This window comes from Camelina sativa, chromosome 5, assembly GCF_030686135.1.
Source record: "Camelina sativa cultivar CO46 ecotype springtype chromosome 5, ASM3068613v1".
Lineage (NCBI taxonomy): Eukaryota > Viridiplantae > Streptophyta > Magnoliopsida > Brassicales > Brassicaceae > Camelina > Camelina sativa.
The window spans coordinates 4657448-4672175 of record NC_141884.1 but is presented as its reverse complement, the minus strand read 5'-3'; the positions used below and the strand labels follow the sequence as shown (position 1 = coordinate 4672175).

General features: G+C 37.3%; 2 protein-coding genes across 2 annotated transcripts; one reads left to right on the top strand and one right to left on the bottom strand.

Moving 5' to 3' along the window:
- Positions 1–3099: 3099 nt before the first annotated feature.
- On the top strand, positions 3100–9958 carry LOC104785510 (SAC3 family protein A). Its single transcript, XM_010510727.3, is given in 14 exon segments — positions 3100–3460; positions 3617–3690; positions 4290–5471; positions 5715–6134; positions 6273–6374; positions 6633–6730; positions 6851–7019; positions 7124–7606; positions 7682–7822; positions 7963–8022; positions 8530–8660; positions 8944–9077; positions 9173–9402; positions 9510–9958. Coding segments are annotated over 13 exon segments (3303 nt in total). The 5' UTR covers positions 3100–3460; positions 3617–3633; the 3' UTR covers positions 9606–9958.
- On the bottom strand, positions 9906–12729 carry LOC104785511 (ABC transporter G family member 1). Its single transcript, XM_087513111.1, has one exon. It carries the CDS (start codon positions 12268–12270, stop codon positions 10045–10047), a length of 2226 nt encoding a protein of 741 aa, XP_087369237.1. The 5' UTR covers positions 12271–12729; the 3' UTR covers positions 9906–10044.
- Between the last annotated feature and the right edge of the window lie 1999 nt (positions 12730–14728).

Below are 14728 nucleotides of genomic sequence, written 5' to 3'. Positions count from 1 at the left end.
ATAGTTACTCTTTATTTTAAGGGGCAAAGAGATACGTGATCATCATATTCATTTACCTTTTGTAGTTGACGTGAATCATTTGGTTAATTGGAAACACACAAATTTAAAAAGGGCAAGAGAGAGGCATACAATTCGATTAATTTTTTGAAACTCCTAAAAGGATTTCAACGTTTTAGGGGTGGTAACTACCCCCGTGTCATGATGTAAACTAACATAGATCCACCCCTAGCTCTACACAGTAACTTAATGGAGCATGACAAATATATGAATAAATTTGTTTATATCTTCCACGGTTCCACCTTAAGAGAGAGATGCGAAAGTAGTTGGAGGTCTATATAAATGAAATGAAGATTGCATGGTAAGAGGAATAACATTGATCCACCCCTCTACAAAGCAACTTAATGGATGGAGCATGACAAATATATGAATAAATTTGTTTATATCATCCACCTAGAGAGAGATGCGAAAGTAGTTAGAGGTTTCTTTTTTATTAATGGTTTGGTCACATAGTTTTCTAATCATCGTTTAGGAAAGATTCCTTGACATTTAGAAAGAAAACATTGACATTTGGGAAGGATTTTTTAAAATTTAGGAAAACATAAAATATGCACAAGATCAAATCATTACCCCTCACTAAATAGAGTTATTTTTGATACATTGAAGCAAAACATAAATAAAGAGTTGTAGAAACTCATTTTTAAAATTTTTGGAAGGATTCCATAACTTTTAAAAATTTAGTAAAGATTTCATATTGTTTAGGAAATCGAATATGAAGTTTCTGAAGGTGTTCCTAAATTTATGGTTTAGGATTGAACTTAGAACTTGTGGCTACCGGGTATTTTTTGCACAAAATTAATCAAATCATTACCCCTCAGTAAATGAAGTAATTTGTGGTACATTGAGGCAATACATAAGTAAAGATTTAGGAACTCATTTTTGAAAACTCATTTTTAAAAAATTTATGAAGGATTTTACTATTTAGGAAAATGTATTTAAAACTTAGGAAGGTCTTCCTAAATTTATGGTTTTGAGGATTAAACTCAAGAACTTGTGGCGATTGGTTCTTATTAGTAGAAAGGTAACATTTCTAGCACTCATTCTAAATCTATAGTTTGTATCAATGATAATTGGTACCTGACTTCATTTTCTTCAAAGCCTGTGAAGTCTCTTAACTAATAACATTACTTATCCAACGTTTTGAATAACATGCAGGATTCTTGCCGCGCAGACACGAGGGACTGTGCAATTTCGGAAGTGTTAAGGTGCCATGATTATATTTTTTTGGTTCTGTTACCGCCTGTATATTAATGACACTTGAAGTTTGTAAACTTTAATTAGTAGAGAACTATTTCCTACTCAAATAGTCAAATAGTTTGCTATCTCTCACTGAGTTTGGGCCTGGCGTAGTAATAATTTAAACCGACTATTACGTACTCTACCGTATGTAGTGACACCTTTAATATTTGTTTCAGAAGAAAATAAGTTTAAGCAATTTTTTTCTTGGGGTAACCCCCTTTTATTCGTTTAAGCAATTTTTTTGGCCAGCCAGAAAGAAAACATTTTACTGTTCAAGGTTAGCCTAAAAGAAATGAGTGATTCCAAGAGCATGTTACACTTCTGGCTGGCCGGATAGGTCACGAGAGAATGCAATATACGCTTTCCGATAAGAGTCTAAATCGATTTGCATAGTAGCATTTTGTTTTTGTGTTTTTTATATATATATAATAAGATTAAATATTTACATTGTCGTCCCATCCACGTCCTCCTTCACCACCGCAGTGTATATTCCTATAATTAAACCATATAAAAAAGTATATTCCAATAACTTAATGAAATTAATGCAAAGAATACAAAGTTTAGGATGGGGAGTAATAAAAGAAAAAGAAAATGAAAATGACTTTACAAGTCCAAACATTTACTATATTTGTACGAGTCAATAAGTGTATTAGTACTATACAAAATTTAATGGGTAACGTTACTTTTTCTACCATACAAAAAATTAATGGGTAACGTGAAGAGTGAGGAGGCACGCATGCAGAGTGTTGAGTGCACCATATCCCTTTTCTTTCATGGTAAGGGCGACTTTGAGAGTGATGGGCCTTAACTGGTGCATAGAGATTTTAGATGGTAATTTAAACTTAAATTACTAAAATCTTAAGCCTTTTATAAAATTTAGTCCCTATTGTAGTAATTTAAAATTTATTTAAAATCATTAGTTAATTTGTTAAAGTTTGGAAAAGCTATATACTTCCATTTCATCCGATTGTTTTTTGATTAAAAACGTTTATGGTTTTGGTGACATAGTTTTTTAGTTTATAAGTATATATTTATTTATTACATGCATCTATGAAAAGCGATTTCTGTACGTTAATACTATGACATTAATTGCTATGACACTAATTGATGAGTATGTAAATAGCTATGACATTAACTGATGAGAGAGAGGAGAGAGTAAAACAAAAATATACGAAAGGTAAAATTGAGTATGCTGTATTACATTAATTGACGCCGGTGAGAGAGGAGATCGTAAAACAAAAACAAAAAAAAATACAAAAGAGTAAAAATGCATGTCCCTTTCTATATAAACACACTTCTCAAACTCTCTAGCTCACACCTCTCCTCTTCTCTCTAGCTCACACCTCTCCTCTTTTCATATTAAGTTCTTCCATTAGGTATATCATTATATAAAAAATTTCTCTCGTAGGTTGACATTATACGGTGGTTCCTCTTTTCCAGTCCGTTGTCGTTATATTTTCTTGAAAGAAAGGAAGAACCTAGTTGAAGAACAGAGTTTTACCACCAAAATAAATTCTGTTCTTCCACCAGTGTTCCTTCATTCTTTTCAAGAAAGGATTTCAAGTCTTCGATTGTGATGATCTGTTCGACAATGACATTGATTCTCATACAGTAACTCTCCCAAACATTTTCACTTTTAGTCTTAACTTTTTTCATAAACGATCTCTTAAAATAGTCAATGAATTGATGATAAAGTCGTGCGTGTTATCTCATTAACTTACGTGGACATGTGTAGATGAATAATAATGGGCCCAATTAAAAAGGCTTTACATAAAACCCACCCGGACAGACTCGACCCGACCCGTAGACGCAAGTAATACCGTACAAAAAAAAAAAAAATTGACAATCCTGTTCGTCTCCTCCGGCACAACAAAATTGTTTCTCCTCCTCTTCGGCCAGATTTTTCTCCCGTGTTCTGTAATCTCCGATAGATTTGTGACAACATCTCTTTTTGTTGTTTCCATATAGATTACATATATACATATTAAGATTTGCCTTCTTCTTTGTTTTGTTTCTTTTTTTCTATTTTGGTTCTGTTCTATTCGTTTCCTTTTTGTGTTACCTTGTTTTTGCTTTTTTTTTGTTGATCTCAAATCCTTGCTTTTACTATACTAATCTTCAATTCGATTCTTCATCGGTCTCTACACAAATTGGAGCGTCACTGGTACAAATTCTTTGCTGCTTTGTTTTGCTATTTAGGGCTTTTCGATGAGTTTTTTTCTATCTCTGTTTTTGCTATTTAGGGCTTTTCGATGAGGTTTTTTATTTATTTAATGTGTATTCGAAAGTGAGTTCAATCGTATGTGTTATGCTTTTGCAGGAAGTTGATGATATAGGATGAATCAAGGAGGGAACACTCAGGCCGTAGCACCAATGGACCCTAATTCCATTGAGGTAATTAACAATCTCTTGTTTCGTCTTGAACCAATTGATCTTGTTTTCTTTGATGGGAAGTTATGTTGATCTTTGTAGCAAGTTATATGTTTGTTAGTGCACCTTTGTAAATGTTTAGAGGAATTTTGCATATTCAGTATGTTTATGCAGTAGAAGAAGAAAGTGATTTTTGATTCTAGACAAATCATTCTCCTCATTAAGAATAGTCTTTTGTACCAATGCCTTGGAGCCTTATGGTTTTCTCGTGTAATCTACCTTTTTCAAAACTCAATGATGTAAACTGTTTTAAGTACTTTTTGCTACAACAAAGTCTATTAGTTCTTCGGTTTGGTTAAAACACTTAGCTGTTGATCACTTAATGCATGAACGTTTGAAGGTTTAATGTTTGAGGTTCTTTTTGATTGACTTGAGACTGTGGAAGGCTTTTAGCGTCTTAAGTTGTAGATGTAGCCTTAATCAGAGATGACAATTTCTGTTTGTTTGTTTGTTTGTCTATATTTCTTTTCACTCTTGGACTTTTTTAGTTATATCATTTATGTAATAAAGATGAGGATTCCCTGACCATTTGCCACTACTAATGGTTTTTTTCTCTGATGCAGAATCGATATGGTGTTGATGGAAGCCAAGTACATAAATATTCATATCAATACTCAACTGGGTCTGACAGTGCCCCATGGACAGGGCATTCTGCTGAACATCAGGCTGTGGATAATGGGAACTATTCAAATTCAAACTATTACCATCCGCAGCCAACAGGGCCTGCTACAAGCAATGTGCAAGAGATACCGACTACTGCATCCTTTACTAGCTCGTCGACGTCTGGAACTGCAAATGTGGCACAAGATTATAGTGGATATACGCCATACCAGACCCCTTCTGACCCACACAACTATTCAAACACGGGATATTCCAATTACTACAGCGCCTATCAACCGCAACCTAGCCAGTCATATCCTCAGCCTGTAGGGGCGTATCAAAACACAGGTGCTCCTCAGCCTCTTTCCTCATTTCAGAATCCAGGATCTTATGCTGGGACTGCAAGTTATTCAGGAACTTACTACAATCCTGCTGATTATCAGACTGCTGGAGGTTACCAAAGTACAAATTATAACAACCAGACGGCTGGAAGTTACCCAAGTACAAATTACAGCAATCAGACTCCTGCTTCAAATTACAGCAATCAGACTCCTGCTTCAAACTATAGCAATCAGACTCCTGCTTCAAATTACAGCAATCAGACTCCTGCTTCAAACTATAGCAATCAGACTCCTGCTTCAAATTACAGCAATCAGACTCCTGCTTCAAACTATAGCAATCAGACTCCTGCTTCAAGTTACAGCAACCAGACTCCTGTTTCAAACTATAGCAATCAGACTCCTGCTTCAAATTACAGCAACCCGACTCCTGCTTCAAACTATAGCAATCAGACTCCTGCTTCAAATTACAGCAACCCGACTCCTGCTTCGAATCAGGGAAACTATACCTCAAACCCTTATCAAAATTATACTCCTGATGCTGCTAACACACATAGCTCTACTATTGCAACCGCAACACCTGTACATCATCAACAAAACTACCAACAATGGTCAGAATATTACAGCCAAACAGAAGTCCCCTGTGCCCCGGGCACAGAAAACTTGTCTGCCACAAGTGCATATAGTCAGAGCTTTCCAGTTCCAGGTGTTACTAGTGAAATGCCTGCTTCAAATAGTCAGCCTGCTCCGTCTTATGTCCAACACTGGGGGCCGGAAACTGGTCCATCCCAACCACCTTCTCAGCAGGTTCAGATTTTACTTTCATAAGGGAGTAGACCAAATATACGTCATTTGCATTCATAATGCTTTTCTGCTTGCAGCTTATTGATAACTGTGTGTTATCTCCTTATGAATTTTTGAAGTTGGTAAAAGAGTGATAGTAACTGACCTGTTAGCCATCAAGCAATACTGCATAGAATTAATTCTTGAATTTTGTTTGCAAACAGTTTAGACGTAAACTCTTATTGCTTTCTTTTATCCTTCTTGCAGCATGGTGCAGCTGTTAGTACCTCTAATGATCCTTACTGGGTGCATCAAACACAAAGTCTGCAAGCTCATCATCATGTTCCTCCTCAAAATCATTACCAGAGTCCTCTGGAGATGAAACCCTTATATGAGACCCCCTTTCAGGGTCATCAGAGAGCTACATATCCTCAAGAACTGAACTCCCAGTCTTCCTTTCACCAGCCACCGTTAGGCTATCGCCAGCCTACTCAGACAACACCGTCAGTAGATACACAAAGGGTAAGCAAAGTATAGATTCCAACTAACCCTAGAATTGCTTCAAACTTGCCATCAGGTTTTACCAAAATGGATAAAGATAGTTCAGCGGCAGATGCAGCCCAAACACCTGCATATGTTAGTGTTTCAATGCCAAAGTCGAAAGACCATGCCACTGCTATGCCTGAGGTAAGATTCCTTTTTTCAATTGTTGATTACCTAGCAAGTGAAGTAGATATAATTGTTGGCCACTATAAATTGGTGTGTTGGCTAATTGTTCTTTTTTTTACAATTGACATTGGAAATAAATAATCTCCTTGCTTGTAGCCTAGACAATTCCCGAAATCGCTTCGTGGGTATGTTGAGAGGGCACTTGCTCGCTGCAAAGATGATAAAGAAAAGGCATCTTGTCAGGCTGCCCTGGCGGAGGTAAATGTTTGTAGGAATTGTGAACGTTCAGTTGTTAGAATTTTGTAGCATGATAAATGTTTCTTTTTTAGACACTCTCTGTGCTCATCTTAATATTATTGCATATTTGAATTAACTTCCAACTTGATCTTCCGTGTAGATGTGTAGTATATTTAAGATGTTTTCATGCCTTTTGTCGAAGAATTTGTTTTGCAGTCAGTAGAATACCATGTTAATTTTGGTTGCTTTGCATGTTGATGCTTATTTTTGTATTTCTAGATCATCAAGAATGCGAAGGCTGATGAGACTCTTTATACTCGGGATTGGGATACTGAGCCTCTTTCAACTGTCCTGAACACAAATGTGACTAACACTGAGTATGGCCCTTCTTTCCTCCCTCATCTCGTGTCTGCTTGATCTATAACTTTCGTTCTTCCCTAGTAGATGGTTGGAGCATTACTTTCTATTTTCCTGCTAAGTTTTACACTGCAATGAAGGTCGAGCTCCACTCTTATATCTTCCTTCCAAAATAAGAGCCCAACAAGACGACCCAAAAGTAGATGGGAGCCGTTACTGGAAGAAAAACCGTTTGTCAAGCCAGCTTCAACTTTCAGTAGTGCTGTTAAATTTGGAGCTTGGAATCACCAAAATGAAAATAACAAAAAGGTTAACCTTTCTCTTCTTAGATTATATGATGCTACTGGCGAATGTGTATTTAGCTGTTAGAATTTGGTTCTTGCAGTCACTGGTTCTGATAAGAAATTTTGCAGAACTCTGAGATTTTTCAAAAGGTGGATGCTGCCATTGGCTTCAAGCCCACTTATTCTGGGCAAAATTCTGCAAAAAAGAGTTTCCAGCGGCCTGTCAAGCGGCAGCGGTTTTCTGGTGGTGCAGCTACGGCCATTGATGATGAGGCATCTAGTGATAGTGACAAGGATTTGACACCTTACTATTCCAGTGCAGTGGCCCTTGCTAGTTCTGCCGAGGAAAAGAAGCGACGTGATAGTCGTTCCAAGCGTTTTGAAAGAGTTCAAGGGCACAACCGAGGGACTGATCTTCCGAAACCCAAGAATGCAAATGTTGGAAATTTGCATTCTAGAAGAGCCACTGCCTTGCGGCTTAGCAAAACTTTTGATGAAAGTGGCAGCAGAGCTGTGGAAGACATTGACTGGGATGCACTGACAGTTAAAGGAACTTGCCAGGAAATTGAGAAACGTTATCTCCGCCTTACCTCTGCACCGGATCCTGCCACTGTAAATATCACTATCTTAAACCTCGTAATCTTTTCGACACCCTGGCTGATTTTTTTCTATTTGACTTATTTTCAGGTAAGACCAGAGGATGTGCTGGAAAAAGCTCTGTTAATGGTTCAGGATTCTCAAAAAAATTATCTTTATAAATGCGATCAGCTAAAGTCTATTCGCCAAGATCTCACAGTACAACGAATACACAATCATTTAACAGCTAAGGTATATTATTGAGTTCAGAATGATATTTGAGTGTTCTTGCTTGTAGGATCCATTTCCTGGTGGAGGGTTTTATCCTAGTTACAGAACCTGTCACCCAATTAGCACGTTTATAATGTTTACATGTTCAATGTCTATTTCAGGTTTATGAGACACATGCTAGATTGGCTTTGGAGGCTGGGGATTTACCCGAGTATAATCAGGTTGGTACACCAGCACGGACTCCTCATATTTTAGAATAGTAATCATTCAGTGTCTAGATCAAATCGATATTGAAAAACTTGTCCTGTTTTTCCTAATTTAAAAAATATCAACATCTGCTAGAATTTCACCGGTGTCTCATTTTCAAATAATAAATAAGCAACATGTCATGCAAGACCTCAGAGTGAAGTGAGTTTGGAAACAGCTGGCAACTATAGTTTAGCAAGTAGAAAAATTTAGGTTTCGAGTTATGCCTTTAGGTTCTAAAATCAATATAGTAAACATTGATAAAATTGTGGAAGATGCTATCGACATAATGTTTGGCAAGTTGACGCATATTTCTGATGACTTGTTACTATGGACTATGACTTTGGTTTGCATAAATTCTGCAATATAATGATACTGATCCACCAAGTCTCGTAGAATACACTGTTGCATATTCCTGAGGAGTCTATTTTAATCTCAGGTATTTTTAGTGTTGCTGAATTGGTTTATATTTTATGTTACAGTGCCTGTCGCAGTTAAAAACTCTTTATGCGGAAGGTATAGAAGGATGCTCTCTGGAGTTTGCTGCGTATAGTCTACTCTATATTACCCTACACTCTAACAACAACCGAGAATTGCTATCATCTATGTCCAGGTTAGTACGTATAAATATCCATCTCTGGGCTCCGTTTTGCATGATGCGTGATGAGAAACTTTGATAAATTAAAGTTTCGTGGAAAGATCAAAATATGGTTTTGAGTGACCAACTGGGAATAGTATTGATATTATATATGTTCACGCTACCTATCTGATAGTTTAGGTTTTGTAACATCTCTTTCTACCAGTGCAAAGAGGTTACTCCTTTGAATTGGGTTTGTGTGCATTGGGTTTGTGTGCATCTATGTGCAAAGAGTAATTTTGTGATCTCTGTTCCGTAGATTATCCGAAGAAGCTAAGAAGGATGAAGCAGTTAGACATGCTCTTTCAGTTCGTGCAGCTGTAACATCAGGAAATTATGTTATGTTCTTCAGACTCTACAAGACTGCACCAAACATGAATAGTTGCCTCATGGGTAGGAGACATATTACATAGGAAAACTCTTTTGATATGTTTAAACAATTGAATGGCTAGATATGTAAGGATATGATGAAATTGTTATGTTTGCAGATCTCTATGTGGAGAAGATGCGTTACAAGGCTGTGACTTTTATGTCTCGGAGTTGTCGGCCTACAATCCCGGTTTCATACATAGTTCAAGTGTTGGGCTTTACTGGTGCTGCAAGCGAAGGTACTGATGAAAAGGAGACCAATGGTTTGGAGGAGTGTTTAGAATGGCTAAAAACCCATGGTGCTAACCTCATTACTGAGAGTAACGGAGATATACTGCTTGATACCAAGGTAAGTCTTCTTTTGGATTTGCCATATCCTTACTATATAAGACTTCAAGTTCACAATGATTCTCAAGATATGGATTGAGGAGTGGTTTTTTGTTATTCCTTGTGCAGGCGTCATCAACGAGTCTCTTCATGCCAGAACCTGAAGACGCAGTTGCTCACGGAGATCGAAATCTAGATGTCAATGATTTTTTTACACGTACATGATAAAAAAATTAATGTTTGTTGTAGTCTGTCTGATGGAAAAAAAGAAGAAGCAATATTGCTAAAATGAAGTTCATCATAACTTTTGATCTGAAAGGAGAACAATGACGATAATTCCAAGGCTCTCTGGCTTCATCAACATCCTCTCCCCCACACACAAGTTCAGGTATGACATTTTTAGGTTTATAATACTTCATAGTTGTAGTAGGAAACGTTTGGAAGAGAAGCTAAATGTGTTTGTAATTCGTTTTTGTGAATATGGAAGTCCTTATTCTTTCTATATACTTTTAAGGGTATCCACTATCCAGGAAACATACCTTTATATATATATATGAAAAAAACAATTTTCATTAAAACAATTCAAGGAATTACAAACAGAAAATATAAGTATGTTTTTGATTTGGGTCTTTTCGCATTTTTTTACTTGCCTTTTCTACTCTTTTCACCTCCTCTTGTTCTTGCTACCAAGTAACAAAGTGAAGTAGAACAAAATCCTAAAAAAAAACCCGAAAGCAACTGTGACGAACAAGCAATTCCACTTACTCAGCTGAACAACACCTTGATTCTTCAGTATATCAGCACCAGTGGTCAAACAAGTCGTGCTCGATATCGTCACCCCAAGCGACTTGCTCACTGATCCAAGCAGATTCAGCTTCATCACTTCTGGTAATTCCCCTAATGGCGTATTGTCGAAAATCTGAACTCCTCTCACGAAACACTTGGTCGCATCAGAGAACTCGTTCTGTAAAACAGCTTCGTAGGGGTATTTCACCAAAGACAGGTAATGAAACCAAATCCAGTAATCAGGGATACGGTTTCTGTTGATGAAGAATCCACTGAACAACAAGAAGTAAGCTAAAATAGCGACGACGATTATGTAACCCAACATCACACTCGGAACCACACCTGACAGAAACGTGACAAAGGAGCTTCCTGACCAGAACGACGCTAAAATGATCAAACAGTAGAACAAAAGGCCCATTGGGCCTCCACCCAACCCAACAGCCCAATACGTTGTCGCCGCGAAAGCAAGGGAGAGGAAGATGAGTGACGGGATAGAGACGATGGCGTGAGAGAGAACGTAGGAGGATCTCCGGTAAGCGTTGTAAGCAGTTTCTCTCATGAAGATGTAACGTTCCTGGAGAAAAACTGGTAACGCATCGGCGCAAGTGTAGAACATTGTTGACATCGCGAAGGCGAAGAAACCTAACCGCTCTTGAACTCCTTTCGGCGAATTGTCTAACCGCCAAAACACGGTGGCGAGGATGAATCCGGTGATAACGACCGAGGCGACTCTGATTCCGAATAGCTCAGGTTGTCTCCTAGAATTGAGCATTGATCGTTTCGAGAGAGTTTTGATTTCGATCCACATCGGATTCGCGAATTCAGGAACAGCTAGGGTTGTTGTGGAAGTAGCGGTTGCTCCGCCGTTAGCGACGGATTCGCCGCCGGAAACTAGCTTTCCTCTGCTTATACTAGCGGCGATTGCTTCCTTCAGCGTTAGATTTGGGTACGGTGACGAAGGCGGAGTTAACGGCGGTTGACGATTGTTCTGTTTCTTCATCTCTTGCCATTTTTTGTTGAATTCGACTAATCCTCTTGTTCCTCCGGCTGATACTTCAAGCTCACGGATGAGATCTAACGCGAACTCGGTTCGATTCTCGTTTTCCGGTATCGGACTCCCGAACTCGGAGAAAAAACGCGCAAGACTCGCCGGAGATCCGCTGTACACGGTGTGACCACGGGATAAGAAGATTAACCGGTCAAGCAAACTGAGAACTCGATGACTCGGTTGGTGAATCGACATAATCACGATACTGCCACTCTGAGCAATCCTCTTCAACACTTTAACAACCATGAACGCACTCGTTGAGTCCAAACCAGAGGTTGGTTCATCGAGGAAGAGAAGTATTGGATCATGGATTATATCAATTCCGATTGAGACTCGTCTCCTTTCACCACCGGAGATTCCACGGTGACCTTCGTCTCCTATAATGGTTTTAGCTGCGTTTCTGATACCTAACTGATCAATCAAAGCTTGCACACGAAGCTTCTTCTTTGATTTAGGTAAACTCCTCGGGAGACGAAACTCAGCTGCGAACATTAGTGTTTCTTCTACGGTTAACATAGGGAAGAGGAGATCATCTTGCATTACGTAAGCTGAGATGACTTTGAGCATTCGTGATTGAAGTGTTTCTCCGTTTAGCTTCACTGTTCCTTTTAAGCTTCCTTTAGCTATACGGTTAGCTAATGCATCGATCAGTGTTGATTTCCCTGATCCGCTAGCTCCAAGAACGGCCATGATCTCTCCATCTCGTGACTCGCCGGAGATGTTGTTGAGAAGGGTTTTGGTATTTGGCATCACCGTTTGAGCTATCTCTGGATCCTCTGTATTCCCCCGTGGAAAGAGGTTACGGAACTCTAGTTTTCGACGAACGGAGACATTGTAAGTGAGATTGTCGAAAGAGAGAACGAATGGAACAGTACGCATGTAACCATCGTCGTAGTCTTGGTTTAAGGACTCATGAACTGGAGTCTCGTCTCCGATGTCCATTTTCCTAACGTCACTGACGTTCTTCAGAAGTTGTCCTAAAGTTGAATCGTGCACAGAGGAGATGGTGTTGAGCTCCATGGAATCATCATCGTCAGCTGCTACGATACGAGCCATAGTAACAAAAAAAGGAGTTAAAAGTGTTTAAGAATTGATCAACAAATAAACTGACTTAAACACACACTCATAACTTTCTCTCTCACTCTCAAAGAAAAAGAAGAAGAGACAGAAGTAGTGTGTTTGCTTTTTTAGTTTATGGGACTTTGGTTGGATATGTATGCCTCAGTCTGTTATCTTACTATAGAGTTATATAGAGGAGAGAGAGCGCATGAAGAGACGTGTTTGTATGTGTGAAGACACCGAAGGCTATGTTAAAATTAAATAAGAAAGTCTCGGAGAGTTGCATGGGAAAGGTATGTTAGGTATATATTTTGACTGTTTGGATGTAAATGCGTTTTTGATTTATTGTTTATTTATCAAGGGGAAGGTGAAGAGTCGACCCATTAAAACTAAGTAGTGGAAATTACCAAATACGTTCTTCTTTCTTTTCTTTTTTTTTGGTAACGAAGACAACAAAAAAACGGTGGGCACAGGCCCCGTGGCGAAATGGGTTTTATTGACTTGTGAATTAGCCAATTAAGTAAAGGGTGTTCGTTCATCTAAGATAGGCATGGGACGAGGACTTTCGTGTGTGTTTCCCATAGTTCCCTTTCATTAATGGTTATTTATTCTAGTTTTTTCATACTTCAATATTTTGACTGAATGTTCAAGTTCTTTTTATTATGTAAAATTGATCAACTTAAATTTGAGTTACGTCTTCCTCTGTAAAGAAGAGCTTTCAAGTTCATTATTATGAGATAACCATATGGTCCATACCTAGTTAGAAGAATCTAAGATGTGCCTTTTTGTGTGTAAAATAGTATTTTCCGATTGCATTAGGTTAAAAGCAATTTAAAAAAAGCGAAAACGACAAATTTTCTACTATGGTAGTCAAAGCTTGATTTAGATGATTGATGAGGTAGTTAGAAAGCGAAAATGTTATCTAACAAAAAAAAAAAAAAAAGTCATGCAATATTGATGCCTACTTGTAAATGGGTTGTACTACATGTGAAATAGTATTAGTATATACTCAAGGATCTAGGGATGTAGACTGATGTTTTATATTGGTCTATTTCAAAGTCGGTCCACAATAAATGGCTACAGGGGCTAGCTAGCTTCACTTGCCAAACTTAATTAAAAACCCTAAAACTTAATTAAATACCTAACACAATGCCGGGAAAATCTTTAACACGCACATGCAATGTTCGATTCAAGTTATCTAAAATAAGATACTGTATACTAAGGTTCGAGTCAATGCTTTGTAACAAAAAAATTTGGGACTTTAAGCCCTTATTATGTTAAATTAAGTCTTCGAATTCTAAAAACTTACTATTTTCAGATGGTTAACTATACTAAGGAAATGAACTTAATTCAGAAGGTATTTGTTAATATTTTTTCTTAGCCGAGTCGGTTTATGAGTCTTTGTTATATGACAAGGGATTAGGCATCCAAAACAACTTATAGATTAAGTCATAGCTTATAATATGGACACGCTTGACGCATATGTCTACATTACGTATGTGTGCACACTTATGTTGATAGGCAACTGCAAGCATAACAATATTGTAGCAATCATTTATTGCAACACCCTAGCTCCGGACGAACTAGTTAGTTAAAATATAAGCCTATTCGAAGGAAAATTTTGTCTGAGCTTTAAATATCGAGTGGTTATGCCATGTTCTAGCCTTCTAGGTTCTTTCTTTTGTATATAGGACTATTCTATACCGGTTTAATTACTGGATGTTTCGGTATATGATGTGATATTTATTTTTAAATGCTATTTTGAAGATCATTTTTTAATTGATAATCTATTTTGAAATTCATTTTTATGTGCTTTCTACTTTCTAACTATACCACAGTAGGTTATGCAATTATGGGCGAAGTTGTCATGTGGTTTCTATTAAATATATATGTAACCACTGAAAAACTATCTGATAGGCGATATGATAGCCCATTTTAACATTTTATGAATAAATATTTTGAAAGTTTAAAATAGTTGCTAGTAAAATTGTTTAAGGTTATATATAATTTGTACGTATTATAAAATATTTATCCATTCGCAATGATTTTTAATTTGTTAGCTTTTTCTTTTGACAGGCTTTTTGGTAGCTAATGTAGATATCTTTAAGCGACATTATATAGATCTTTTGTGATTTCAACCCAAAATTCTTTCTAAAAAAAAAGAAAAAAAAACATGAAGCATAAAGAATATTGAGATGGGTCAAAAAAATAAAAATAAATATATTGAGATGGTTCGATAAGATGACTTCGTTTATTTTTATTGTAAAAGAAGATGGCTTCATATTTATTGCGATGCATGTGGTGACTGGTGATGAAAGTCAAAATATGTCACCAATATATTAGGTAATTTATATATGTGAAGATATTATCGGGAAAGCTCTTGTTGAGTTAATGCTCTCAAGTAGCTTGTCCATGCACGACGAAACTTGGGAGAAGATCCTATGTATTCGATTTG